The sequence below is a fragment of the Octodon degus genome, unplaced genomic scaffold, assembly GCF_000260255.1.
Source record: "Octodon degus isolate 3935 unplaced genomic scaffold, OctDeg1.0 scaffold00064, whole genome shotgun sequence".
NCBI lineage: Eukaryota > Metazoa > Chordata > Mammalia > Rodentia > Octodontidae > Octodon > Octodon degus.
In genome coordinates this window covers 10,163,756-10,190,030 of record NW_004524640.1, presented here as the reverse complement: position 1 = coordinate 10,190,030, position 26,275 = coordinate 10,163,756, and the positions used below count along the sequence as shown (strand labels likewise).

Below are 26,275 nucleotides of genomic sequence, written 5' to 3'. Positions count from 1 at the left end.
GGAATTGCCCAGCTTGGACTCAGCCCTGTACTCCTCTTGCTTATACCTCCTAGATTGCTGGGATTACAAGCACATAGCACCATGCCCAGGTCCATGGTTGGCATGAAAAAAGAGCCATTCAGCCCCTGAGTTAGAACACGAGACTGTTGACTGAAGTCAGAAGAATTGGAGCTGGGCACGTGGTGCCCTCCTGCAATCCCAGCACTCGGGAGACTGAGGCAGGAGGATCACGTTGAGTCTGAGCCCGGCCTGGGCTACATATTGAGTCCACATTGCCTACAGATGGGCAAAGTAAAGTAAACCCGAAGCAAATCATGTCAGATACGAGTAGGTTGAGACAGCCCTGACTTTGAACCAGCCAGGACTTGGAGTGCAGTCTGAGCACTTCGGAGAATGTGGCAGTTCCCAGCCTTTTTTCTGCCTTGGGTCCTCGGCATCTGTCACCGGTCCCCAGCTTGAGCACCTTCTTGCCCCCGCAGCTGTGCCAACAGCAAAGAGGATGAGGAGGGCTGCACGCCCCTGCACCTGGCCTGCCGCAAGGGCGATGGGGAGATCCTGGTGGAGCTGGTGCAGCACTGCCACGCCCAGATGGATGTCACCGACAGCAAGGGAGAGACTGCCTTCCACTACGCAGTGCAGGGTGACAGTTCCCAGGTGCTGCAGGTGAGCTTTGTGGGGCAGGGTGACTGGAACTGACCACACCTCCTCGTGCATGGCGTTTTCCTTCCATCCCTGGCCTCAGATGTCACTTTGGGCCTCCCTCTGTCCCATGAGGCCTAGGCTCTTCCTTGGAGGGTGCATAGCTCTCCCCAGCTTTTCCTGCCTGGTATGTGTCTCAAACCAAACCCAACCAAACTAATCCCAGGCCTTTGTAGGCATTTGTCCTGGGGGTCTTCCTCCTCCTGTTCATTTGCTTACTAGGCAGATCTTTTTTAAAATTGTGAGCAGATAAATGGAGTATTGTTATTAAAAAGCTACTATTAGATTGAAAGAAAATGCAGAATATTAGGTGAGGCTATATTGTCTAGAATGAGTAGGTTCTTTGGAAACTTATGTCCTCTTCCCTGCCCGGATGTCAGGGTTATTCTGGGAACTGAGGATCCCTGTTTATACTTGGTGCCTCCAGGAAAGGGTTTACCCCGGCCACCGGGGCAGGCTGGGCCCTAGACTGTCCCCAAGCTGCAGTTGGGCTCCCTGGTTCCCAGCTGTCCTGGGTGCTGTGTGCTTGGCCCTGCATGGAGTGTGAGGAGTGGCCTGTGACAGTTAACCCAGAATGGCTCTTGGGTTTCCCCTCCACTCCTCACCAGGGAAACTGAGGTTCAGCCAGGGTCAGAAATATGCCCACGGAGGGGCCGCAAAGCTGTGGATGAGGCTGGCCCTGGCTTTCAGGTTAGGTGACAGCCCCTTCCCCTCCTGTTATGTCGCTGGCCTGCCTGCAGGTGGAGGCCCTGCTGCACAGCTACCCAGGGGTTGCAGCTAACCTCAGCTCCCTTCGTAGTCCTGGTGTAGGTGGGTTCCACACCTGCAGGGTCAACCAGCACAGGACAGAAAATACTTGAAAAACAGAGCACGCCGTGCCACACATGCATGGACGTATCATGCCCTGTCCTTAGTGCTGAGCAGCACAGTGTAACACGACGCACGGAGCATCTGCGCTGTCCTCAGGACTCTAGTGGCAAAGTGAAGTACGAAGCAGTGGGCATGGTGGCTGTAACTGCTGTCCCAGCCCCTTGGGAGGGTGAAGCAGGAGGATCTTGAGTTCTTGGCCAGCCAGGGAAACTCCCCGAGTCACTGTCTCACCAAGAAAGACAGAGGGAGGAAGAAAGAAAAGGAAGGAAGATGATGAGACACGAGGGTCATACGAGGGACCTGAGTGTCCATGGATTTGGGTATCTGCGGGGTGGGAGGTGTCCTGGCGCCTGTCTGCAGATACCAAGGGACAAGTTGTGTGCTTTTGTTTTTATTTTGTTGAGGGTCCTGCCATGTAGTTCAGGCTGGCCTTGCATTCACCGTGGAGGCAGCCTCTCGAGTACTTGGATTACAGGCGTGGGCTACCTGGCCTGGCTGGTTTAAATTTCTTGACTAGGAAGTTTTCCTAGTTGCCACAGTACTGCTGGCACAGCACCCCAGTTCCTGTCCAGAGTGACGCCCTCAGTTCTTCCTTTCCTCCAGAGCCTCCTCTCCCTGTCACTCTGAGTTCTCACCAACGTCACCCTGGCACGGAGCTTTCCTTCTCCTTTGGTCCCCAAAGAGATGTGGCCCAGTGGGTCGGGGAGGGGCACACAGGGCTCTCTGTGGGGCTCCCGCCCACCCACGTCCCACTGTCAGCTCTTAGGCAAGAACGCATCCTCCGGGCTGAACCAGGCGAACCACCAGGGGCTGACGCCGCTGCACCTGGCCTGCCAGCTGGGGAAGGAGGAGATGGTACGCGTGCTGCTGCTGTGCAACGCGCGCTGCAACATGGCGGCGCCCTGCGGCTACCCCATCCACATGGCCATGAAGTTCTCCCAGAAGGGGTAAGGCCTGCTCTGCCCGGCCGGCCCGGCCCGGGCCCCGGCCGCACCCCCACTGTCTTTGCCCATCGTTAATCACATGGTCCATTTCACCGACTCACATGAGTGTGTTAGCCCTTTCTCTGATATGATTTGCAGATTTTCTCCAGTGGTTATGTTGCCTCTTTTTTATTGTTCCCTTTGAGGTGCAGCAGCCTTTTAAATTAATGTAGTTTTGTTTCTTTGCTTTGGCCTTTGTTTTGCAGTCCTAGGGATTGAACCCAGGACTGTTGCACTGGGTCCTCACCCTTTTTATTTATTTATTTATTTAATTGTCTGATTTTTGATCTCACAAAGTCAGTGACTTGCCGAGGCTGGACTCTAGCTTTCGATCTTCCTGCCTCAGCCTCTCAGAATGCTGGCCAGCTGGTTGGTTTTGTTGTGCCTTTATTTACGCGTGAAGCTCCCCATGCTCAGTAGGTGAAGTCCCAAGTCCTGGACTCTTCTCACTGCCTACGACTCCCCTCTCCCCCAAGGTGTGCTGAGATGATCGTGGGCATGGACAGCAACCAGATCCACAGCAAAGACCCTCGCTATGGAGCCAGCCCCCTGCACTGGGCCAAGAATGCAGAGGTAGGCGGAGTCGAGGAGGAGTAGGGCAGGGTGGGCCCAGCGCTCTGTGTCCTGAGCACTTGTGGGCAGAGATACTGGAAGATTCTGATGCTGGCACTTGGGAGCTGCCAGGGTGGCATCCTGCCTCCGTCCCTTTGTGCCTCAGTCCCTTCGCCCGTGAACCAGGCTCCTACAGCCTGTCTTCGGAGGTGCTGTGGAGTCAGCAAGGTATTGAAAGAGAAAATCGAGCATGAATGCTAATGTGCCTCAGACAGAAGGGGCGCGATGATGGCCATGGCCACGGTGGGCCTGGCGGCACCCACACAGCTGTCTGGCTGGGCCTCCCCGCTGAGCTGTGTCCCTGAGCTGAGCTCTGTCCCCCTAGGAGAATGTGGGCCTCTGGTGATTACCAGCAGGAAGCCCAGCTCAGGTGCACTGAGTACCCTCAGGACCCTGGAGCCCAGGAGGGGGAGGTGCCAACCACTGAGGAAAGGTTGTGGGCCGTGGGGCACTTCTGGGTCAGGGCCCAGGCTGCCTTTGCAAGAAGGGATGGGTGCTGTTTGCTCCAAGAGTGGACCAGAAGCCTGTGGAACCACTCAGCACGTCTTTGGCTTTTTGTTCCCCAGTTCCTGGGGTGCTGATGAAGGAACCAGGGTCCTGGGCACCCCCAGATCTGGCATGTGCCTCCAGACTCCCATTGCTGGGGCTTTCCAGAGGCTGGTACTGAAGGCCACTCAGGAGGCGGCCATGCCCAGGTGCCACAGGCCACACTACTACTTCCTGAGGGCCGGGCTTGACTGAGCCTGGCCTGTGCTCCTCAGATGGCCCGCATGCTGCTGAAGCGGGGCTCTGATGTGGATTGCACCAGCGCCTCGGGGAACACGGCCCTGCACGTGGCAGTGATGCGCAGCCGCTTCGACTGTGCCATGGCGCTGCTGACCTACGGGGCCAACGCGGGTGCACGCGGCGAGCACGGCAACACCCCCCTGCACCTGGCCATGTCGGTGAGCCGCCCCACCTGCCCTTAGGTCCCCAGCATGACACACAGGCAGTGTTTCTCATGGTTGTCATGCCTGTCAGCCTCTTTCCTTGTCCTGAGGATGAATAGTGTTAGTATCTGCAGAGAGGAGATGGCCCTGAAGAGGTCAGGGCTTCTTCCCATCAGCCTGGGGAAGAGTGCTCCCTGCTGCGGCTCTCGTCTTCCTGGAACATCATAAGCTCCTGGACAGCAGAGCCACCCATCGGGCAGGGTGGCCATGGTGGGCCATGGGGCACTTGCCAGCTCTCTTGAATGTAGTTGCTGCCCTCCAAGCCTCTACTGTCAGCTTAGACAGCCACAGTGTGAGCAGATTATTCCTGGGAGGGGCTGGCCTTGTGTGACGGGCATACACATATGCCAGCTTGCTTTCCACGGTGACACCCCGTGGACATATGTCTGGTAGCAAGTCTGGGTCAGAGGCTGGGGTGCCCCCTGGGACTCTAAAAGAAGTTAGAGTCAGGACAAATGGAGAGACATCCTGTTCTGTAGCAAAGGTCATAACTGGCGGAGACATTGTTGCCCCAAGAAGCTGAAACTATAAATAGGCCCTGGACATTTGTAGCGCTGAAGGAGCTCTTGAAGGCTCTGCTGCAGCAGCTCCCAAGCTTTCTGGCCCATCTGGTGCCTTTCTGCTCTTTTTTTTTTTTTCTTTCTGCTCTTAATACTGAGGATCCCAGAGGTATTTTGTTCATAGGGATTTCGCCCAGCGAGATTTACCACTGCAGAAGTTTAAGGTATTTCTAAAATATTTATTAATTCATGTAAAATAACAGTAAACCAAACACATGCTAGCAGCAGTGATGTTTTTACAAAAAAGAACCTTGTCATAACAAACAAAAAGCTAAGTGATGAGCGAGAGTTGGCATCATTTTACATTTCTGTGAATCTTTTTAATGCCTGCTTCACAGAAAGCATGATTCTCCCAGCTCCTGCTGTACTCACTCAGCTGCAATATGTTGTTCAGTTGAAAACTGTGAAGAAAAGCAGGCCTCGTGTGGCTGTGTAGCTGGAAATGATGTGTAGTAGTGCCTCAGAGACCACAGCGAGTATTCCTTTGATACTACGCCAGAAGTTGACGCTGGCAGGAGTTGGCTCCCCCCCCCCCCCAGTACTGGGGATTGAAGCAAGAAGCAAGGGATTTTGGACTGACCTAAATTCCCAGCTCCTTTGAAATATTTTTTGTTTGTTTGTTTTTGAGCCAGGTCCCATAAGTCATGAGGTTGCCCACACTGGGCTCAGATTTCAAATTCTGTTGCCTCAGCCTCCCTAAGCGTTAGGACTATAGGCATGTCCCCGCCCGCACACCCGACCACAGTGGCGGCTTGGGGCACACTGGTTGTTGCATCTGCATGAACCTTTCACACTCTGTCACGTGCACTCTGCTGGCCTCTCGTGTACTTTGCAGGGCTCTCCTGCCCAGGTGTGCTTTGGTGTCAGTTGCCCTGTTTCGTTGTGCAGTACAGGTTGGGAATCCTTGATCCGAGACACTTGGGACCAGGAGTGCCTCAGATTTCTGGTTTTTGGCCTCAGGAATATGTGCATAGATGCTACCCTGTAGATACCCCTAATCTGGAAATTCATAATGCTCCCAAGTCTGAAACTTTCTGAATAGCATTTGGATTTTGGAGCACTGCAGATTTTTTGGATAAGGGTCTGCTTAGCTTTGTTTTAAAAAGCCACATTTGTAAGTCTTTGTACCTACCTCATCAGAAAAATCTTTTTTTTCTTTTTTCTTTTTTTAATCTTTCATTCATTTGGCACAGGGTCTTAGTACACCCGGTTCCAGGTCTGGCACAGCATGCGGTACCAGGGATCAAACCCAGGTCCTTGCACTTGCCAGGCAGGTGCTTAGACTGCTGAACCATCTCCCCAGTCCCAAATCTTTTGATTTGTGCAAAGTTGTCAGGCCTGTCATGGCACATGCAGCTTTTCTATAATTTTAATTTTTGCTTAAAGGTTTGAATTTTATCGTGGACTTTGCAGGGTAGTGTCAGTTGTTTTCCTTGAAGCAACAGGTTCACTGCATTGCTTAATTTCGAGATAAGGTTTTGGCTGAGTTGCCCAGGTTGGCCTCAAACTCAAAATCTTCCTGCTTTAGCCTCCCAAGTGGCTGAAATTACAGAAATGTGCCATTGTGACTGGCTCATCAGAGGCATTCTTAAGTGAAACTGGATTTTTATTTTATTTTTTGGGGGGTACCGGGAATTGAATTCAGGACCTTGCACTTGCCAGGCAGGTGCTGCTCCCCTGAGCTATATCCCTTACCCCTAAACTGGCTTTTAAAAAAATACTCTGAATGCCACAGATGAAAGGAAACTCAAAAGAAGTGCAGATCTAGTGACCAGGGAGGAAAAGGCTCTTAGTGTGGTGCTGCTGTCTGGATTGGTGCTGAGGCGGCAGCAGTTTTAGCCAGCAGTGCTTTTGTGTCACCAGTGCAGATACTGACATAATTCAAAGACAGGTCACATCTTGGCACTTGTACAAACACAGCTCTCACCTCACAGACCCTCAGATGCTGCCTCATGGGCTCATGGGACCTGCAGAGCTTGCTCTGAGGACTGCTGCTGTGGCTTGTGGCCTCCCAGGGTCTGGTCATTTGCCCACCCTTGGGCACATTCATCGACCACCTCATGTTACTATTCAGGGACTTCTTCAAGTTGACTTATTTTGAAACATTCTTAAGTACCTGGTAGTCAGTGCTGTATGACTGCGCTAAGTCGTGAATCAATGTGACAGATGAAACCTCAAAAGAAATACAGAACTCGTGACCAACACATACCTATGCCCCCGTGCCCCTATAAATCCTAAAGGGACATGACCTGTTTGGGAAACTCCATTCTAGACCCCACACTTCCAGGGCAATCAGGTCCCAAGAAGGAGGGACATGATGAGACCGGAGTGCAGGTTTCCAGGCGGCCCGTCTGCTGGGTTACCCTGCGCGGCCCCACCTAGGCCCGCCCCTGCTGGGAAGCCCCGTGTGCAGTGCTGTGTGGGGGGAGCTGCCCTTGACGCTGCCATCAGTAGTGTGGGTGCCCAGCTTTTCCGGGCGGGTGGGCAGGACAGCCTTCCCAGCCCTCACTCACCCTCAAAACCTGTGTCCCTAGAGCCCTGGGTCAGGTTCAGGGGTCTGTTGCTTCCGTGGAGGAGCTTTGTGAGTACCGGTACATTCTAACTCGGTTATTACCTTTTTCTTTCTTTTTTTCTTTTTCTTTTTTTCTGAGACAGGATCTCACTATGTAGTTGAGGCAGGCCTTGAACTCACTTTGTAGCCCAGGCTGGCCTTGAATTCAAATCATTCTTCTGCCTCAGCCTCTCAAGTGCTGCAATTCCAGGCAAGGCCACCATGGCTAACTCTGCCTGGATTCTTAAACCCTTACCCAGGGGTACTTGGAGGCCCATTTGTCAGGTGTGGAATTATAAACTGTGTAGTTCAAGCTGAGGATGGGGAACAGGGGAGCCCCAGTGTCCTCCCCTTGCTGCTGAGCGGCCCACTGAGTAGTTTGTGAAGTCAGGGCTCTTTTCTGTCCGTTTCTCTGAGCTGTTGCGACCTCTCCCCCACCATGTCTAACAGAAAGACAGCGTGGAGCTGGTGAAGGCCCTCATTGTGTTTGGGGCAGAAGTGGACGCCCCGAATGACTTTGGGGAGACTCCTGCCTTCATAGCCTCCAAGATCAGCAAACGTATGTGCTCTGCCTTCCAAGATCAGAGTTGGGTAGAGGTGGCATGGCGTGGGGTGTGCGCACTGGGGAGGAGGGACGTCCCAGTCATCAGTTGCCAGACCTTCCATCTGCTGCAAGAGGCAGGAGCACAGTAAAAGCAGAGCGGCAGCGGCCTTCCCCACACACGGGGGCCCTGAGCAGCAGATGCAGTTCGTGCAAGGCTTCCTGAGCCAGGGCCTCTTCCACACATGCCCATCCCATCTCAGGGCGTTCAGGCTCCCAAGAGGCGGAAATAGGGTAGGCACTGGCAGGACAGCCCTGCGTGTACCGCAAGTGCCTTGTGGCACAAGCCCTGCGCATGCGCTCTGTGCATAACACACATGTGCATGCGCTGCACCCTTCCTCCGAGCCTGGCGTCAGAGCAGCCAAGTAGAAGTCTGGAGCCCCTCCATGGGGTGTACTCAGTTATGAGTATATGGCCATGTGTGTAGGCTGTCCCATGCGTTAAATGGCTGCTTCATCCCTTTCCAACTATGAGAGGAGCTGTCCACTCAGAGATGGGAGCTCTGCTTCCGTGGCTGGAGTAGAAGGACAGAAAGAGTCCCCCCCCAAAATGGGCAGGGTGACTCTGTCCCATCCTCTGGCCATGTCCCACACTCGGCCACCAGCCCCTGCCCAGAAAACCCTGGAGGCTGCTAGATGAGAGGCAGATGGGGTCCCTGTGTGCAGGGAAGGACCTCTCATACCGTCTCCACCCTGTGCCATCTCCCCAATCCATAAAAGTCGTCACCAGGAGAGCATTCTTGACTCTGCTGAGAACCCTGGGGGCCACCTGCAGCCTTCCACCCACCCAAGGGGCCCCCGCGGAGTACGGCTCTGTGGCATCGCCTCACCCCTGCTCAGTGGAGAGAGCTCAGCCCCCGGCGATCAGCTTAAGCAGCCTAGGTAGGCCCCTCCCTTCCCTGCCCTCCTCCCCAGCTGTGCCAGGCCTTGGGTCAAAGAAGTCCTCAAGGGTGGGGTGATAAAGTGGGGCAGGGACCAGCTCAGCCAGTGCAGGCAGCCAGCACCTCACAGATTGTGGAAGCCTCGGGAATCCCTGGCTGAGGATCTGTGGGCCGTCACGGTCTGAGAGGATGCCCTGGGCATCTCTCAGGTTGTCCACTCAAGGCTTCCTGACACTGTAAAGTGGGCACACTTGTGGCCTATCACCCCCAGGGTAGGCAGTGAGGATCCCCCTCCCTGCTGTCTGACTTCAAGGCTCACCTCCAATCTGTCCTGTGAGGCCTCACGCCCCCTGCTGGCCCCTTCAGGGACCTGTAAGCTTTGAATGTCGCCCAGCAGTCAGCATCCTTGGTGACCTTGGACACAAGGAAGCTTCCTTGGGCCTTTTGTGGCCTGACCCGCCTAGAGACAGAGGCTGCTTGTAAGTGGGGTCCCTAAATAGAAGACACATTGGAGGAGGCCAACTGCAGCTCCTCAAGCCAGGGTCATGCCCATGAAGCAGAGCAGAAGCCACCTCTCTCCTTGCCCACCCCATGTTTATGTTTCCGTCTTACAGGCAGGCAGTCACCCAAACTAGGCTGGACAGTGGGCCTGGGGCGCACTGGCTGATGGGTAATGCTTAGGCCTAGAGAGGCTGCTGAGCCCGGCCCTGTGCCACATTAGCTGTGGCCCTGTCCCCGACCCCACCTCCCCCTGCTTCTTGGCTGTGCACGCAGACACACGCACCTTCCCTTTCCCCTCCCTGGCACTGCCTGCTGCTGCCCCTCCAGCTGGTCTGCTCTCTGTGCCCTCTCTGGGGCCATGTGCCTAGCAAGGGAGTCTGCCCCGCAACCTGCCTGCCTTGCTGCCTCTGGCTTCCTCAAAGTGGTGGGCGGGCTGTTGGGACAGAATCAGGCAGCTGCTGGGGCAAGGGCAGGATGGGGTGCCAAGTCTTGCCCAGCGGACTTGGGCCTTCCTCTGCTACGCTGCTTGTCAGGAAGATGGGCATGGTGGGCCTTGGGCACCAAGGAAGGCTGCAGGGGGCAGGGGGATGGGCCTAAGCCCAGAGGCCGCTGAAGAGGTTTTCAGCCTGGGGACTAGGACACGGGCACAGTGTCTCTGTTCACGGAGCTCAGTCCTGAGCAGTGAGCCAGGTCCTCTAGCAGTGAATCTTCCCCTGCAGGCTGTTGTGCGAGCGTCCGCTCTGCCGGATGGAGGAACGCCTGGTATACAGCAGACCTCGGGGTGTGGGTCCGCGCCTGGGGTTCAGGAGGGAGTCGCTGAGGACCTGGGAGTTGGGAGGTGGCCTTAGCACTGCTAGGGCTGCCCTGCTCCAGCCCACTTCTCTTCCCCAGAGGCTATGGCCTCCTGCCCAGCCATGTGCTGGACCATGAGCCCCTCCTGGAGCAGATGACGGGGACAGCAGGGTGGTGACTCAGCTCCAGATTTGTTCTAGGGGCTCAGGGGGTGCTGGTCAGGGCCTCACTGGCCTAGCACCCCTGCCCTGTGCCTCGCAGAGCTGGAGGACCTCGTGCATGTTTCCCGCGCCCGGAAGCCGCCCTTTCTCCTGAGCTCCACGAGGGATGAGAAGCGGACGTAAGTGGGGCAAGGGCAGGATGGGGTGCCAAGTCTTGCCCAGTGGACTTGGGCCTTCCTCTGCTCCCTACCGTCCCTGCGAGGCAGCCCTTCTCATTATGCAGGTCACACGGTTGATGGCAGAGGACAAGTTCCTGGGGACTGTCACAGCTCCTTCCTCTGTGATAGCCAGTGGCAGCTCTTGGGACCCATGCTGGGTGGAGGGGGCGCTAGGCTGCACTCCCTTCCCTCTCCTCTTAGCCTGGGTTAGAGGAGGCTGTGGTCCTGCCCCCCCCCCCAGAGATGCTAACTCCACCTGGCCTTTGCAGATCACAAGCTATCTTCAGGCAGGCCTAGTGGGGGGCTGGGCCTAGAGCTAAGTGTAAGCCTGCCCCTGGTTGAAGGTAGCAGGTTCCAGGACAGAAGACTTGCCAGCCCCCTGTCTTGCCTGCAGCTTCCCAGGTAGGAAGCTGTGCAGAGGCAGAGCCTGAGAGCCGGCCAACCTGAAGACTCAAGCAAGGTCATCATATTCCATGTCCTTTGTGCCACATGCCCAGCAGGGATCGCGTTCTTCCATATCAGAGGCAGCCCCTGCTCCTGAGCCTGCCTGGCAGCCAGATCCCACACTTCTTTCTGGCCACTCAGGTGTCAGAGCCCTTGGTGACACACTCATTCCATGGTCACCCATAGTGTGTGCTCCAGAGGCGCCTGTGCCCCATCCGCTCTGTGTATCCGTGCATGGAAATGTGTGCACATGAATACACACCACAGGCCCCAGGTAAGGCAGCTGTCCCTGTGGGAGGACAGTGATCCCTGGCCCCTCCAGGTGACCTCTCAGGAGAGTCTGCATGTTTGATCTGGGCTTCCAGGCCAGGGCTCTCTGGACCTCCCCTACCACCCTTTGGGCTGCTAGGCAGCTGAGTACCCTGGAGCAGGCCTGGAGGTGGGATTCACAGGCCTCCTCCATGAATCAGCTGGACTAGGAGGGACTGCTCACCTGGTGGTGGCGGCAGTGGCAGCCATTCCAAGGAGGGGGCGGGACAGCTGTGCCACAGGACCTGCTGGTGCCAGCTTCTCGAGGCAGAGTCCAGCTGAGATGGAGGCAAGAAGGGGCTGGAAGGCAGGGCTGAGCACGCACCATGCTGGTGTCCTCTTGGGCTTCCAGATGGGCAGTCCTGGCGGGCTCTGCCACCTTGGGGGCCAGGCTGAGCAAGACCTGGAGTGCCAGCCCCGTATCACTAGCTGTGTAATTTCGCACCAGTCCTGACTCCTAGGCTCCCTTCCTTCACTCAGAGATGGGCATATGCTTAGCAGGGAGTGTCCTCCTAGTGCGCGTGCTGGTGACACTGTCCTGTTCCCAGCCAAAGAGACCTTGCTTCTCCCTGCCTCTCCCACCCCAGTGACCCCTCACCACCAGTCTTGCTGGCTGTGGGAGCCAGCCCTCCCCACGGGGCCTGCTTGCAGCAACCTTTCATCAGGCCCCTACTCTGGTGAGCCTAGACCTGAGCCAAGCTGGGCTGCTGGCCTCACAGACAGGGAGCCAATGTGGGGTGTTCCATAGTGCCTCTCCAAGGCACCCCAACCCCACTCTCCCATTTTCCTTTCTTTTGCAACCCCTGAAACACTTTTTTAAAGCATATTTAGTACAGGGTCTCACTACACAGATTAGACTCATGGTGGTCCTACTGTTTTCAGCCTCCCAAGTGCTGGGATTTCAGGCATGCACCACCGTGCTCAGTCTCAGTTGCCTTCTCAGTGCACCCTGGGAGTGGAGCTGGCGCGGCACACCGGGGATCAAACCCTGGTTCCTGTGCCTGCCCAGGCAGGTGCCTTAGTCCACGGAACTATCTGGCCGGCCCCAGCACAGCTTTATTCCTTCATCCCCACAGCACACAGGATAGGCCCCATGGTGAGCTCTGATGGCTTTGTTATGCACCGCCCGGGTACAGTCAGATGCTCGTGGGACAGGGCCTGAGCACAGAGAACGTGAGTGCTGACAGTCGGGGGACTGTGCTCATCCTTGCCACTGTGCTCACTGCAGCCACGACCACCTGCTCTGCCTGGATGGAGGAGGAGTGAAAGGCCTGGTCATCATCCAGCTCCTCATCGCCATTGAGAAGGCCTCTGGCGTGGCCACCAAGGACCTCTTTGACTGGGTGGCAGGCACCAGCACAGGGGGCATCCTGGCCCTGGCCATTCTGCACAGTGAGTGCAGCCCCTGGGGGGCGGGCAGGGCAGGGTGGGCTGAGACCTGCCCTCCAGGGGCGGAGCATGTTTGAAGAGCTTTGCAGAAAGGGGGCAGTGGCGCTGGGCATGGTTGCACACATGTAATCCCAGCACTCAGGAGGCTGAAGCAGGATAGTCACCACGAGTTTAGGACCAGCCTGGGCTATGTAACAAGACCTTGTCTCAAGAAAGGGAAAGAGGAGGGAAGGCGAGAGGGTGATGGTTAGCGCAGGGTCTATGTGTCTTTTGTGGGGGCTGCAGGTGTTGGGGTCCCAGCTGGGAGGAGCAAGGCAGGGCGGTAGGTGCACACTGGAGGGCAGAGGTGGTGTAGGGCGTGTCAGTGCTCTGGACACTGCCTCTCCACACCTGGCAGACAGCACCGTGGGCCTCGCCCCCCACTGCACACGGGAATAGCACCTGGATGTTGGCAGGAGCAGGACGAGGTTGATGGGCCACCAAGTGCCAGCATGCTGCAGCCCTGGTCTGCATGCTTGTTCACCCAGGAGATTTAAGGCCCTCCGACTGGTGACCTCTTGCCCAGCACTGGTCGGATTGCATTTTCTCCAGAGCACCTTCCAAACCTGGCTCCTGGTGACCAAAGCTGCAGTACCAGGAGAGGATTCCCACCTCCCAGAGGCCACTGCGGTGGGGCCAGGGGGTAAGGCCTGTGCTGGCGCTGGGGGGCAGAGTGCATGGGGACACAGGCATCTAGGTGTTCGCTGGGCTTTGTAGCAGATAGTGCAGGGTGCTGTGGGGCATAGACATGTGCGCTGAGAGCAGCCTCCCATGGGGGAGGGGAAGAGAGGACATTGGGTGCAAGCCGCAGGGGACTGGTTACCTCAAGCAGCATGTTGACAAGTACTTATTTTGCTTTGAAGATTCTCACTGGAGCCCTTGGGACCCTGAGGACCACAAGGGGTCATCCAGGAGTTGGGCTGGTCAGGCTGGGGTTCAGGGTCTGCACGGCTCTCCCCCGGCCTTGGGGACCCTGTGCCCTCCCTGATCTGGCAGCTTGGGCCACAAAGGCAGAAAGCCTGGGTGGGTACCGGGTACAGGAGTCCCAACCTCCCTGGAAAAGTAGCGTCTTCCGCGGGGGACTGCTTTCTCCCTCTCAGGTGCTCACACCCCAGGTGCCATGGCAAGGGTTGGGAAGTCGCTTCGTGTTCTCCTTTTGCACACCTCTGCCATGCGGAGCCCACTGCTCCAGGCAGCCAGGCAGCACACACAGCCCTGTTCCTTCCTTCCTGGGTCTCCTGGGTGGATCTAGGTTATACACTCAGGGCCCTTTTTTAAGGAAAACAATGAAAATTATGAACACAGAGTTAAGCACAGAGCCTTAGGGGTGTGGGAGGGCTCTGCCTCCGTGGGAAGTTGGTAGGGAAAGGCCACCCCTTGCACTGCCCTGTCCTCTGTGGCCTCCAGCCAGTGCTGGCTCAAGTGTCCCTGCATCTGGCCCTTGTGGAATGGGAATGGCCTCTCCCTGCAGGGAGGCTCCCAAATGATCCTGATCACCCCCAAACCCCTTTTCTCTTACTAGGCAAGTCCATGGCCTATATGCGTGGCCTATACTTCCGCATGAAAGATGAGGTGTTCCGGGGCTCTCGGCCTTACGAGTCGGGGCCCCTGGAGGAGTTCCTGAAGCGGGAGTTTGGGGAGCACACCAAGATGACGGATGTTAAGAAGCCCAAGTAAGCCCTCACGCCCACCACGCATGCTGTCCTAGGGGACCCTTAGAACTCCCCATTTCCACAACGAGTTTCTCTGGAAGATGGGAGAAGGGGGCACGAAATTGGCAACAGACACCAGAGGACAGAGGGGGTGACCCCAAGGGCCCTCCTCTGCCACCTGCCAGCGCCTGGGCTGCCTCCCGCCTCTTGAGGCCGGCTGCACCAAGGCTGTGCCCAGTCCCTGCACGTTACAGTGACTGCTTCTCACATCTCACACAGCACTGGGGAGGTCAGGAGCAGATAGCTTTGGCAGTGCCTGAAATTTTTGTTCTGTTTTGGTTTTTATTCTTTGAGACTGGGTCTTAGTGTGTAGCCCAGGCTGACCTTGAACTCACTGCAATCCTTCTGCCTCTGCCTCCAAGTGCTGGGACACCACACCCGGCACCTATACCTGTATAATTTAAGGCAGACAAACTTGAATTTGTGCAAGTCAGGCAGGGCTTAGGACAGTGAATCATGTGGGTGCCAGGTGTTGGTTTGCAGGTCATGCAAGATTGGAGAAAGGAGTGTCATTCAGGTGGCTGTCTGAGGCTGATCCCCTTCTGTGAGCTCAGCACTCCTAGGTGGTGGGAGTGCTCTCTGGGCATCTTCTCCTTGGGAGGTGGGGGTCCCACTTCCACAAATGCCGATTCCCAGGAGCTCAGCCCTTCGTGCTACCCGAGCTTCTCTTAGTCTGCAGAGCCTCCCAAGGCCTGAAACAATAGCATCGTGTTCCCAGGGTGGGGGTACATGTGTATCTGTGGCCACACCAGTCAGGCAGCCGTCACCACTGGCATTTGCCTACTGCTGTCGCCACCCATCCAGCCGCCCAGCCTGGCCAAGGCTGTTGGTGTCCAGCTCACATCAGGACCTCCCTGTCCTGTGGGAGGGGGTGCGTCTGGCAGTGGAAGGCTGGGAGCTGTGCACAGCCTGGCCGTCAGGACTCGGGCTGCCAGGGCCGCAGTGCTAGGAGGTTCCCACGGGGCCGTGGCCAGCAACTTCTCTGCAGGGCGCCCGCTCCGCATGAGCCTGTGGAAGTGCTGGCCTGCTGCTGAGCAGCCACAGACAGGGTTCCTCGGCTCACACCTGGTGTGGAGAGGACCAAGGATGAGGTAGTCAGGGAGGGCGGCCTGCAGTGTGAGCCAGGCCGCCGAGGGCCAGGAGGGCAATAGGGCTGTTTGGTAAGAAACCTTTTTTTTTTTTTTTTTTTCATTTTAGGAATAAAACAAACTTTCAAGAAAAACTGGAAAATATAGAAAATGAAAAAGAACAGCTTATTAGCCAGAAAGATAATTTTAAAAATATTTTTAATCTTTCTTTCTTTGTTTATTTGGTATGGGGTCCTGCCACACAGCTCAGACTCGTAATGATCCTCCTGTCTCAGCCTCCCCAGCACTTGGATTACAGGCGTGCACCACCACGCCCGGGCTTTAGGGCTGACATGGCATATGGTACTGGGGATTGAATCCCAGTCCTTGCACTTCCCAGGCAGGCATTTAGACTGCTGAGCTATCTCCCCAGCCCCAGGAAGATAATTTCAACAAAGGTTTTAGAAATCTGATTCTAAATATTTTTTTCTTTGATACAATGGACCATATACTCTTTAAAGAACATACACAAAGCTGGCTGTAGTAGCACAGGCCTATAATCCCAACACTCGGGATGCTAAGGCAGAAGGATCCTACAAGTTCAAGGCCAGCCTGAATTACATAGTAAGACCTCTTTAAAAAAAAAAAAGTACACAGATTAGTGAATAATTATGGAGAAAATAGTCATAAACCCTGAAACAATTAGAGCCCCACCCTGTCGCATCTGTATCCCATGCACCCAGGGCAGCATCTTTCCCGAAGCACAGAGCAAACTCCTGCCTTTTCTGGACCGTTTCCTTCCCTGCAGATGTACCAGGAACAGCACGGCTTAGGTCTGCACTCAGTGTGTGGATGGAATCAGTTGGTGCCATCTCTCTCCCACTGTGTCTCACTTGTCAGTGTCCTTCCTGTTGTGTCACTCAGTGTCCTCCCTTTGGTGGAGTCCATCTTGTCCGCAGGCCCCACAGTTGGCTTCTCCAAGTGCCTAAGGTGAACATTCAGGCTGTTTTGCTTGGGTTTTGTGGGAATACTATGTAGAACACTTGAGTTTGCTTTCTTTTATGTGCAGTACTAGGGCTTGAACCTAGGCCTTCCCACTGAGCTATATCCTCAGCCCTGTTTTATTATTTTTTTAAATTTTGAGATAGGGTCTTGCTAAATTGCCAAGTTTCCCAGGCTGGCCTCAAACTTGCAATCTTCCTGCCTCAGCCTCCCATAGTGCTACGGTTATAGGTGTGCACTCCCAGGCCTGGCTTTCCTGCTGTGTGGCACTTGTGTGCTTGAATTTCTCTGGGGCACACATCTAGGTGCAAAAATCACCGAGTCCCTGAGGAAGCAGAGCTTGTTTCACAGTGGTACCTCATTTCCTGAACTGAGTCCTTCCCAGGATTCTAGTCACAAACCAAATTGGACAAGCTCCAAATCAGAGGTTAGATTCAGTGTTGACCTTATAGGGAAATTTGATTTGGTTCTCATCCAGTTCGGTTTACAACTAGAATTGTATGCAGAAGTTCATGAACCGAGGCTCTGCTGTGCTTAGCGTCGCGCAGGTTCGTCCTTGCTGTAGCAAGTGTCAGCATCTCCTCCCTTTTTAAGGCTGCTCTGTACCTATCGCGCTGGTAGGCCGCCGTTTTGTGTGCCTTCCCTGCCAGGTGGAGACCTGGGTCACTTCTGCCTTTCAGCTGTCGTGAGTAACGCGGCCATGAGCACAGGTGTGCAAACACCTGTTCATGTCGCTGCTTTCACTTCCGGGAGCCTTTTGTACAGCAACTTCTGGTGCGTTGTGTTTGCTAATATTTTGGTTAGAAGTTTCACTTCCGTGTTTATGGGTGACCTGAGCTTCGTGGCTTTGGTTTTGAGGGTGTTTCTTCTGTCTCTACTTTCCTGAGGACTTCCTACAGTAGGACTTTATTTCTTCCTTGGATGCTTGGTAGACCTTGGCAAGAAACTTGTCTAGGCCTGGGGATGGCTTAAGGGAAGATTTTAATGATGTCATTAATTTCTTTAATGGTTGTGAGGCCCGGGTTTCTCAATGTCTTCGGTTAGTTTTGGTGATGTTTTTCTAGGCATGCGTCCATTTGACCTAACTCCTTAAAGTTATCGGCAGAGGTTTGTCCCAAATGTTCTCTTACTGTCTGGGTCTGCAGCACTGTTATTCCTGTCTTCACCCCTTCTCCTCTGTGTCAGTCTTGCCACAGGATTTCTAGATGGATTAGCCTTTCAGAACATCAGTGGTTATCATTTATGACTGCTGTTTGCCTTCTGTCTCATTCATCTTGTATCTACCTCTTAGTCACTTTCTCACTGTTGAGGCAACTGCCTGATACAACATCAAGGAGAATTTATTTTGACTCACGTTTTAGAAGTTTCAGCCCTTGTGTGGTTGGCAGCATGGTGGATGGGCGTGAGCAGAGGAGAGCAGCTCCGACCGGGAGCCGGGAAGTAGGGCGGGAGGGCAGATGCTCCAGGGACAGCCTCTTGTGGCTGGCCCTGCGTGCTCACAAGTCTCCTGCAGATGCCCTGCCTGTGAGCGCTCGAAGCTGTGGGGAGCATCTCAGATATAAGCCATAGCGCTCTTCTTTGGTCTGTTTGTTCTGCTGAACGAAGGATTGAGCTCAGGGCCTTCACAGTGAGCTCTTCTGTGTTTTTTTGTTTGGAGCTAGAGTCTCTCTTGTTAAGTCTCTAAGTTGCCCAGGCTGGGCTCAAACTTTTGATATCCCTCCCTCAGCTCCCAAAAGGCTGGGACAACAGCTGTGCACCGCCACCCCCATCTCTGGGTTTTTTTTTTTTTTTTTTAACTTCTTGAAATAGAATGTTTTTACTCATTGATTTTCTTTTTTTTTTTTTTAACTTTTTTTTTTTTAATATTTATTTATTTATTTTGTGTGTGTGTGTGGCCAGCTCAGCCCACCAGGGGGCGGGGCTGGCTGGCATGTGGTGCTGGGGGATTGAATCGCGGTCCCTGATGCCTTGCCAAGCTTGTTCCAAGGAGATGCTTTAGACCACTGAGCCATCTCACCAGCCCTACTCATTGATTTTCTTCTGCTGCTCTATATGATGTGAGGTGTGTGTGTGTGTGTGTGTGTGTGTGTGTGTGTGTGTGTGTACTGGTTCCCCCTCATCCATGGGATGTCTGAGACTGTGGATGGAGCCCACAGTCAATCTCAGGACAGCAGGGCAGCCAGTGTGGTGACAGAAAAGGCTGCGGGAACCCAGGGAGGAGACAAGACAGCACAAGAGTCATCTTGCTACTTTGGACAGCACACAGCTTAAACCTCAGGAGTGCTTATTTTAATATTTTTAGACCATGGCTGACCACGGGCAACACAAGCCACAGAAAGCAAAACTACGGGCAAGGGGGACCACTGTAGATAGGTCTGCTAGTATATATGAATCTGAACATTTTCCCTAAATACTACTTTGATTATATCCTACGTGCATGTTTAACAGCATTCAGTTCAAAAGATTTTCTAACTTTTTTTAACTATAGATAATTAAAATACATTTTTCAGTTTCTAAACTGAGGACATTTTCTGTTTATCTTATTGTTGTTAATTGCTGTGGCCAGAGAACATGACTTGGATCTTTTAAAACTTGAGACCTGATTTGTGGCCCTTTTCAGTTAGTTTTTGTAAAGACTTAATTTAAAAGACTATGGATGCTGCAGTTGTTGGGTGCGAAGTGTTGGGAGCCGCTGAAGCTGAAATTGATCTATGTGGGGGCAGGATGAGGCCTTGTTGCCTAAAGCAGTCAGGCTACCTCAGTGTTGAGGAACACGTCCTACCTGGACGTGGTGAGCTGTTAGCCTGGACAGCCTTGTGTCTTGCAGCTTTGTAAAGGTATAAATAAAGGCTCTTACCGTCGCTCAGGGAGCCATCTCTCCACCCAGGCGGAGGAGCCACCAGCTGACGCAGCTCTTGTCTTCTTGTCTGTCTATTCCTCATTCCGGCCACCATTTCTCCCTCGGTACAGCAGACCGCCTGAGAGACCATCGGATCCCTGCACTGAGTTCTGTATGGGCCTCTTAAGCCACGTTGGCCAGGACTGTTACTTAAAGCTTCTCAGTCTTCCATATGCTTCCTGATTGTATTCATTTCTTCTATCCATTATTTAATTTTTTATTTTATGAAAACAAAGTTCTCTTATCAAATAAAAAAGAGAACAACAGTAGTCATTGCCCTGTGTATCCCTGTCTTCAAAGTAGTGAGAGCGCACACAGCAACAAAAAAGATTTTTCTATCAATCACTGAGCTGATGGGGATTTTCTTGCTTTTTTGCTGTTCTGTCACTTTTTACTTCAGTAGTTTGATACTCTACTACCAATTACATGCAGATTTAATGTTTTATGCATCCTTTGGGGGTTGGAATCTTACGTTGTTATGGGGTGTCCTTCTTTATTTCTAGGAATGCTTTTCCCTGAAAGGCCCTTCAGTCTGACCCTAGTATAGTTGAACCAGCTGCTTTGGAGAGTAAGAGGTAGTAAAGAGAATAAAAAATAGTAAAAGGAAACATTAGAAATGATGCAGAATTTCACTAAACGAAATGATAGGAATTCAGTAATGTTCTCTTACATATTGGTGTCTTCAAATTAGTTGTTCTGATCAGATATAAGCATGCGAAGTTGGTAATAAATAAATAGATAAATAAAAATAAAAAGAGAGAAAAAATTTAAGCATTAACTGCTCCTTTCAGTAGACCAGCAGAAACCCACAGTACACGTATCTAAGCTATCCTGTCTATATACATATGTATTTATTCCCTTCCTTCTTCCTTTTCTCCCGCCCCTCATCCCAGTTGTCCCTTCCCTTTGAGCAGTTTCTTTCCCTTTCACAGCATCTACTGTACCTTTTGGATTCTATTTACTCTTTCAGGCTCTTACGCTAGGGAGACAATACGATGTTCACACATGCGGGTCCGTCTGAGTGTTAACTGTTGCTTAATCTGGTGCTCATTTAGATCCATCTGGTAGGCTCTGCTGTGGTGGGAACTATATCTTGGAGAAGCCCGGATCTGTAGCACTCACCAGTTCCTCCGGTAGGAATACCCCCGCCATGGCCAATGTCAGCCAGCGTGCGAGATTTGCCAGTAGGTTCCTACACCGGGGCGAGCTGACTCCTTGGTATGTGTGCTGTGGGATGCCCTTCCTGCTTGCACGCTGCGGTCCTGGACCTTTTCCTCCTGCGTCCAGTGCATTCTCTTTACTTTCCCTTAGGGTGCATCTGCTGTTGCTAAATTCTCCCCTAGTAGAATTGTTTGAAAATAACCTAACTTCACATCATCTCTTGAAAGTCATTTTATTTTGCTTTTTATCATGTTGACTCTAAAATTCTAGCCCAGGGATTTTTATTTTCTCAAGAATATGTATAGTACCATTTTACCATCTCTTAATTGTGTTGTGCACCTGAAGTCCATTTGCTCAGGGTCCCCTTCCAGGTGTTGGGCGTCTGCACTCTGGACGCCTTTGTTTTTGTGAGCTCTCCGTTTGCACAGCGCTGTCCCTGCATAGGGATGTCTTCTCATGTGCCCTGCGTAGAACTGGTTGGTCTTTTTGAATGCTGGGCTGGGGGCAGGTATGGCATGCAGGGATTCGCACATGCTGGCGAAGTGTGCTGCCATTAGGCAGCCCTTTTTGCAAATATTTATTGTGAAACAAGATCTCAGTAAGTGCCTAGGCTGGCCTCAGACTTCTTTTTTTTTAATTAAAAATATTCATTTATTTATTTGGTGCAGGGATCGCTGTGCAGCTTGGACTCATAGTGATCCTCCTGTCTCAGCCTCCCCAGCGCTGGGGTTACCAATGTGCACCCCCATGCCTGGTTTCAGTGGCCACACTGGCCTCAGACTTCCGTTCCTCCTGACTCAGCTTCCCCTTTCTTTTTTCTATAGACTGACTTTCTTTCTTTCTTTCTTTCTTTCTTTCTTTCTTTCTTTCCTTTCTTTCTTTTTGAAACAGGGTCTTACTACATAGTCTAGGCTGACCTCGAACTCCTCTTACCTCAAGCCTCTTGAGTACTAGGATTACTCTGTGATGGCATGTGCCACCACACCCAGCTTTTTTTTTTTTTTTTTTTTTTTTTTAAATAGTGTAACAGATAAGTCCATGTTACTCTGAACTCCCTGTCAGCATAACTTTGTTTAGCTGCAAAGCATTTCATTGTTTATCCCTTCTGTGGTTCTAGTTAGCTTTTTTGCATTAGTAAGTTACATTGCAGTGAATAGTGTTATACAGTAATCTTTCATTTTATTCATGATTATTCAAAGATGGAGTTCTCACATCCAGGAGCCAGACAGGCGTGAGCATTTTGGTACATGCTGTCTTCCAGGCATGCGCTTAAGCCTCTGAGCTATCTCCCTGGCCCCATGTTGGCTTTTCAGGGGGTCACGCTGTGTTTAGGGTGTTTGTGTCTCTCAAGATAAATAGGAATCCTCTTTAATAGGCTGGTGACTCTCGTGGCATAAGACAGGAAAGGTATCAAAGGTCACATAGAAAGAAATCTCCCATCCCACCTGGGCCGCAGCCATCAAGCAGTCCCCATCCCCAAAGCCACCACCAAGGGTCCCTTGAGAGCGCTGAAATACATGAGACCTGGCGAATAGTGTCCCACACCTCCCTCACCCTGCGTAAACATCTTGTTTCCACCCGCTGACACACAAACAAGTGCCGCCTGGCCTGGGTCACTGCGCAGGCAGCTGCAGACACGGGACTGTGGCCGGCAGATAGTGCAGCGGCTCCCAGGCATTTGCACACGCTGCCTGCCTGCCAGTGCCCCTGCGCGGCAGCCTGTAGGATGAGTTCCCAGAAGGCATCTCTGTGAGGTTTGCCGCATGGCCTGGGCTGGGTCAAAGTGCTTTCCACCCTGCCAGCCAGGGCTGCAGGATTAAGGGCTCTGTGGGACTAGGGCAGGAGAGGTGGCTGGGTGGGTGGGTCAGCTGCCCTCCCTTGCCTGTCCCCAGGGTGATGCTGACTGGGACACTGTCTGACCGGCAGCCGCCTGAGCTCCACCTCTTCCGGAATTATGAGGCCCCTGAGGCCTTCCGGGAGCCTCACATTAGCCCGAATGTTAACCTAAAGCCTCCAGCTCAGCCCTCAGGTGAAAACCTTGTCTGTGTGTCTGTGGGAAGCAAGTGGTCCTGGGTGCCATGGGCAGTGGGCGAGAGTTGCAGGTGTGACCTCCGTCACCCTTGGGCCTCGGATGGCTGGGGTCAGGCGTTGGTGGGGGCGTTGGGCTTTGGCCAGCGAGAGGACACCCGAGGAGGTCCTCAGCTGCCCTCTCCCAGCCAAAGGGCAGAGGGGCTCAGCAGCATGGCTTCCAGCACTCTGGGAAGCTGAGGCAGGACGGTTGAACGTCTGAGCCTAGCCTGGGCAACTTAGCAACTTCGTGAGACCCTGACTCAAAATGAAAAAGCACTAAGGAGATGTAGCTCAGTGTGAAAACCCTGAGTTCAGTTCCTGGTGCTTCCAGAAAAAGAGTTCCCAGACTTTCTCCCTGCACTGCTCCCCAGTGCGTACCCTGGAATCTGAAGGCCAAGGTCTTATACCTGGCCTTTGGGCCTCTGGGCCACCTTGTCCCCAACTGCAGAGCAGCTGGTGTGGCGGGCAGCCCGGAGCAGTGGGGCAGCGCCCACCTACTTTAGACCCAACGGGCGCTTCCTGGATGGTGGGCTGCTGGCCAACAACCCCACACTGGACGCCATGACTGAGATCCATGAGTACAACCAGGACCTGATCCACAAGGTGAGAGCTGCGTCACGTGAGGAGCTGGGTGGGGGTGCATGCTGCAGACAGCCAGCACGCGCTGTCCCCCGGAGTCCTAGCCGGGGGAGTCCAGGCCCCTTTTGCACTGCATGCCAGAGAGTGCTAGGATGGGCTCATAGCACCGCAGACAGTGGGGAGGGCAATGGACTTGCCCGTGTATGCCACCCTGCTGAGGAGGGTACACATGCTTGCCCAGAGTGTGCTCTGGCAGGGACTCCATGTCTTAGTGTCCCCAAGAGCTATACAGGGCCAGTGGGAAAGGGGGTCTTTGCTCTGAAGCCTGAGGACCCATCCTGCGGCTCTTGGGGGCAGGGTGGTGCAGAGTCTGTGGGCCTGCCAGGGTTAGCAGCCTGCTTGGTCTCCCTCACTTCAGCTGTTGTGTGGGGACGGAGACAGTGCCTACCTGGTTGCTGTGAGGACTTGGTGGCCATGGCCTGGGAAGTACTGGCAGGGTGGGTGTCCTGAAGGGTTCAGACCAATGTTTGTTTGGTCAAAGTCCTAGTAAAGATGAGGAGCCTGGGTCCCAGAGTGGATCACCTAGCAGGCTTGTCAAGGTCACCCAGTAAATCAGCTACAGTTTGTTGAACAAATGCCAGGGGACACCTCAGATCCTGGGTGCAAGTCTCAGCCCCCATATCCCATGATGTGGCCAGGGGAAAACTCTTCCTAGTCTGTCCCAGCTGGCTTGAGAGTCCTAGTTGTCCTGCAAGGTGGCCACACCCTTCTTGCACACTGCCAGGAGCATTGATGAGGTAGGTAGTGGGGTACGCACCCGTGAACAGCAGAGAGTGAGGACCGTTGCTGCCTTCCCTTCCCTGGCCTGTCCATGGACACAGCTCACGGGCTGGTGGGGCGCACACAGCTGGTGGGGTGAGGCCTCGTTAGTGCGCATCGCTTCTCCCAGGAGATCAGGATGATAGCCCTGCGGGAAGGGGGCTGGCCAGGAACAGCGCCCAGGGGTGCCCACGTGTGTGTGGCCCTCTGGCCTCTTCCGCTCTGTGGTGCCCCCAGCGCCAAGCCCTGACCTCTCTGACTTCCCTGGGTGCACCTACCCATAGCAAGTGTCCTTCAGCTATTCCTGTCCTCTGTGCAGGGTCAGGGCAACAAGGTGAAGAAACTGTCCGTCGTGGTCTCTCTGGGGACGGGGCGGTCTCCTCAGGTGCCTGTGAGCTGCGTGGATGTCTTCCGCCCCAGCAACCCTTGGGAACTGGCGAAGACTGTCTTTGGGGCCAAGGAACTGGGCAAGATGGTGGTGGACTGTGTGAGTCCGGGCCCTGCGTCCATCCTACCTTCCTTCAGGATCTCCAGCCAGGACTGCCCCCTCTGGCCTCTCTCTGGCTGGGGTCAGGCAGCCTCCTTAGCTAGCTGCAGGAATGGCTCCCCAGCACAGTATCTCAGTGACTCCCCAGCTCCCTGCTGCCTCCACTGTGTTCAGAATATATGCACAGAAGCCACAGGGAGGGGACAAAGACTTAAGCTGCTGACCCCACTGCCATGCGGTGACCCCAAACAGACTCTTGAGCCACATGTGAAACCCCTGCCCTTGACCACACAGCAGGCCAGTCCCCGAGGCCTGCTGATGGGTGCCAGAGGCTGGGGGTCTCTCGGGAAGGGTGCTGTGGGCTGGGCTCATGGAGGCTGCTTCTCCCCAGTGCACAGATCCCGACGGGCGGGCTGTAGACCGGGCCCGGGCCTGGTGCGAGATGGTGGGCATCCAGTACTTCAGGTGAGACGAGGACCCCACGAGCCGTCTGGTGGGACCACTGGCCCCAGCCCTTCCCAGAGGGCTGCTGTATCCCTGAGCCCACCTTGCCCTAGCTGTTGTCCCCGCCTCACCTGGGTGACCCCTTCTCCTGGGTCTGGACAGATTGAACCCCCTGCTGGGGACCGACATCATGCTGGACGAGGTCAATGACGCAGCACTGGTCAACGCACTCTGGGAGACCGAGGTCTACATCTACCAGCACCAAGAGCAGTTTCAGAAGCTGGTTCAGCTGCTGCTCTCGCCTTGAGTGTCTCCCTCCCTGTGGCAAGGCCACCACCGTAGGACAGAGCTGGGGCCAAGCAACACCGTGTCCATGTCCTGGGTGGACCAGGCCCTGGGGCCGCGCAGCTTCTGCCTGAGGCTAGGCCCTCTCCCACCCACCCTTGGCACCTTTCGTCACAGCAGGTGGCCAGCCCAGAGTCCTTACCAGGGGACAAATGACTTAAAGGCTGGCTCCGCCCCCTCTCAGCTACAACACTACAGTGCCCAGCATACCCCATGGCCCCCAGACCTGCAAAGGCCCCCCAGTTTTCCCAGTGAGCACAGCCCACTCCTCCCTTTCCTCAGGGGCAGCTTCACCCCACCCACAGGGGAAACCCAGGCTTCGGGCGCAGGGCGCCCCGTTCGACTTTGCCCCTCTACACCTCTGGCCACCCCACCCTTGGAGCAGCCCCGCCCTGGGTCCTCCCTGCTCGCAAAGGTCACCCCTGTGTGCTCCCTTAATCTTCCCTACAGAAGTGTTTGGGGAGGGAGGGGATGGGGGCTCTCAAACTGTGAAATAAATGGCATGGACTCCAGTGTGCCTGCGCTTGTGCATCTGCCTGTGCCCTGTGGCCTGGCTGCTTGGGCAGGGGCGCCGCCTCTCTTCCAGGCCTCTGTGGAACAGGCCAGTGGGGTGTCCAGAGACAGCAGTAGGCCCATGTGCCCCAGCCAGGAAAGACATCAGAGTTGGGGTGACATCGAAGGCAGGGCTCCCAGGGAGCAGGCCAATGGTCTGTCCTCACCCGTAGGGTCCCTGCCCCACTCTTTCTGGCATTCAGAGGACCTGGGTGGGAGGAATGGGTGTAGGGATCATGGGTATAGTGCCCCTCCCCAGGCATGGGGGCTCAGGGGCTCAGGGACAAGTTGGGGTCTAAGGCCCACAGTGTGTCCACTGTATGCGTGGGTCTGGCCCTAGAGTGGCTTTAGAGAACCCAGCAGGAGGGCATCAAGCACTCCAGCCCCTTGAATGGACAGTGTGTGGCAGCAACGTGTGCCAGGACAGGGTTTTGTGAAGACAAGGTGGCCTGAGGGAGTGGTCCACCCAGTGTGCCCACCGGCCTACACTTAGGGGGTAAATAATTGAAGGGCGGGTCACATGAACCTGCCCGCGTCGT

The 26,275-nt window shown here is 54.4% G+C and overlaps 1 protein-coding gene across 3 annotated transcripts; it reads left to right on the top strand.

The window, feature by feature from the left end:
- The first annotated feature begins 482 nt into the window (after positions 1-482).
- Positions 483-25,686, top strand: Pla2g6 (phospholipase A2 group VI). 3 transcript variants are annotated; one of them, XM_023718996.1, is made up of 14 exons: positions 483-663; positions 2,329-2,516; positions 3,029-3,125; positions 3,926-4,108; positions 7,715-7,823; positions 8,586-8,747; positions 10,301-10,379; positions 12,400-12,563; positions 14,122-14,272; positions 22,333-22,469; positions 22,959-23,113; positions 24,228-24,395; positions 24,787-24,860; positions 25,002-25,686. In XM_023718996.1, exons 1-14 carry the CDS (start codon positions 589-591, stop codon positions 25,144-25,146), a joined length of 1,887 nt encoding a protein of 628 aa, XP_023574764.1. In that variant the 5' UTR covers positions 483-588; the 3' UTR covers positions 25,147-25,686. The 3 variants fall into 3 exon arrangements, with proteins under 3 accessions (XP_023574764.1, XP_023574765.1, XP_023574766.1); XM_023718997.1 differs by lacking the exon at positions 8,586-8,747; XM_023718998.1 differs by lacking the exon at positions 2,329-2,516 and having other exon boundaries at positions 545-663.
- Positions 25,687-26,275: the final 589 nt, after the last annotated feature.

Coding starts and splice junctions, on each gene's coding strand:
- Pla2g6 (XM_023718996.1), top strand. CDS start 589: ATGGATGTCACCGACAGCAAGGGAGAGACTGCCTTCCACTACGCAGTG. Junction 7,824..8,585: donor AGCCTCCAAGATCAGCAAAC/GTATGTGCTCTG, acceptor AATCCATAAAAG/TCGTCACCAGGAGAGCATTC. Junction 12,564..14,121: donor GGCCCTGGCCATTCTGCACA/GTGAGTGCAGCC, acceptor TTCTCTTACTAG/GCAAGTCCATGGCCTATATG.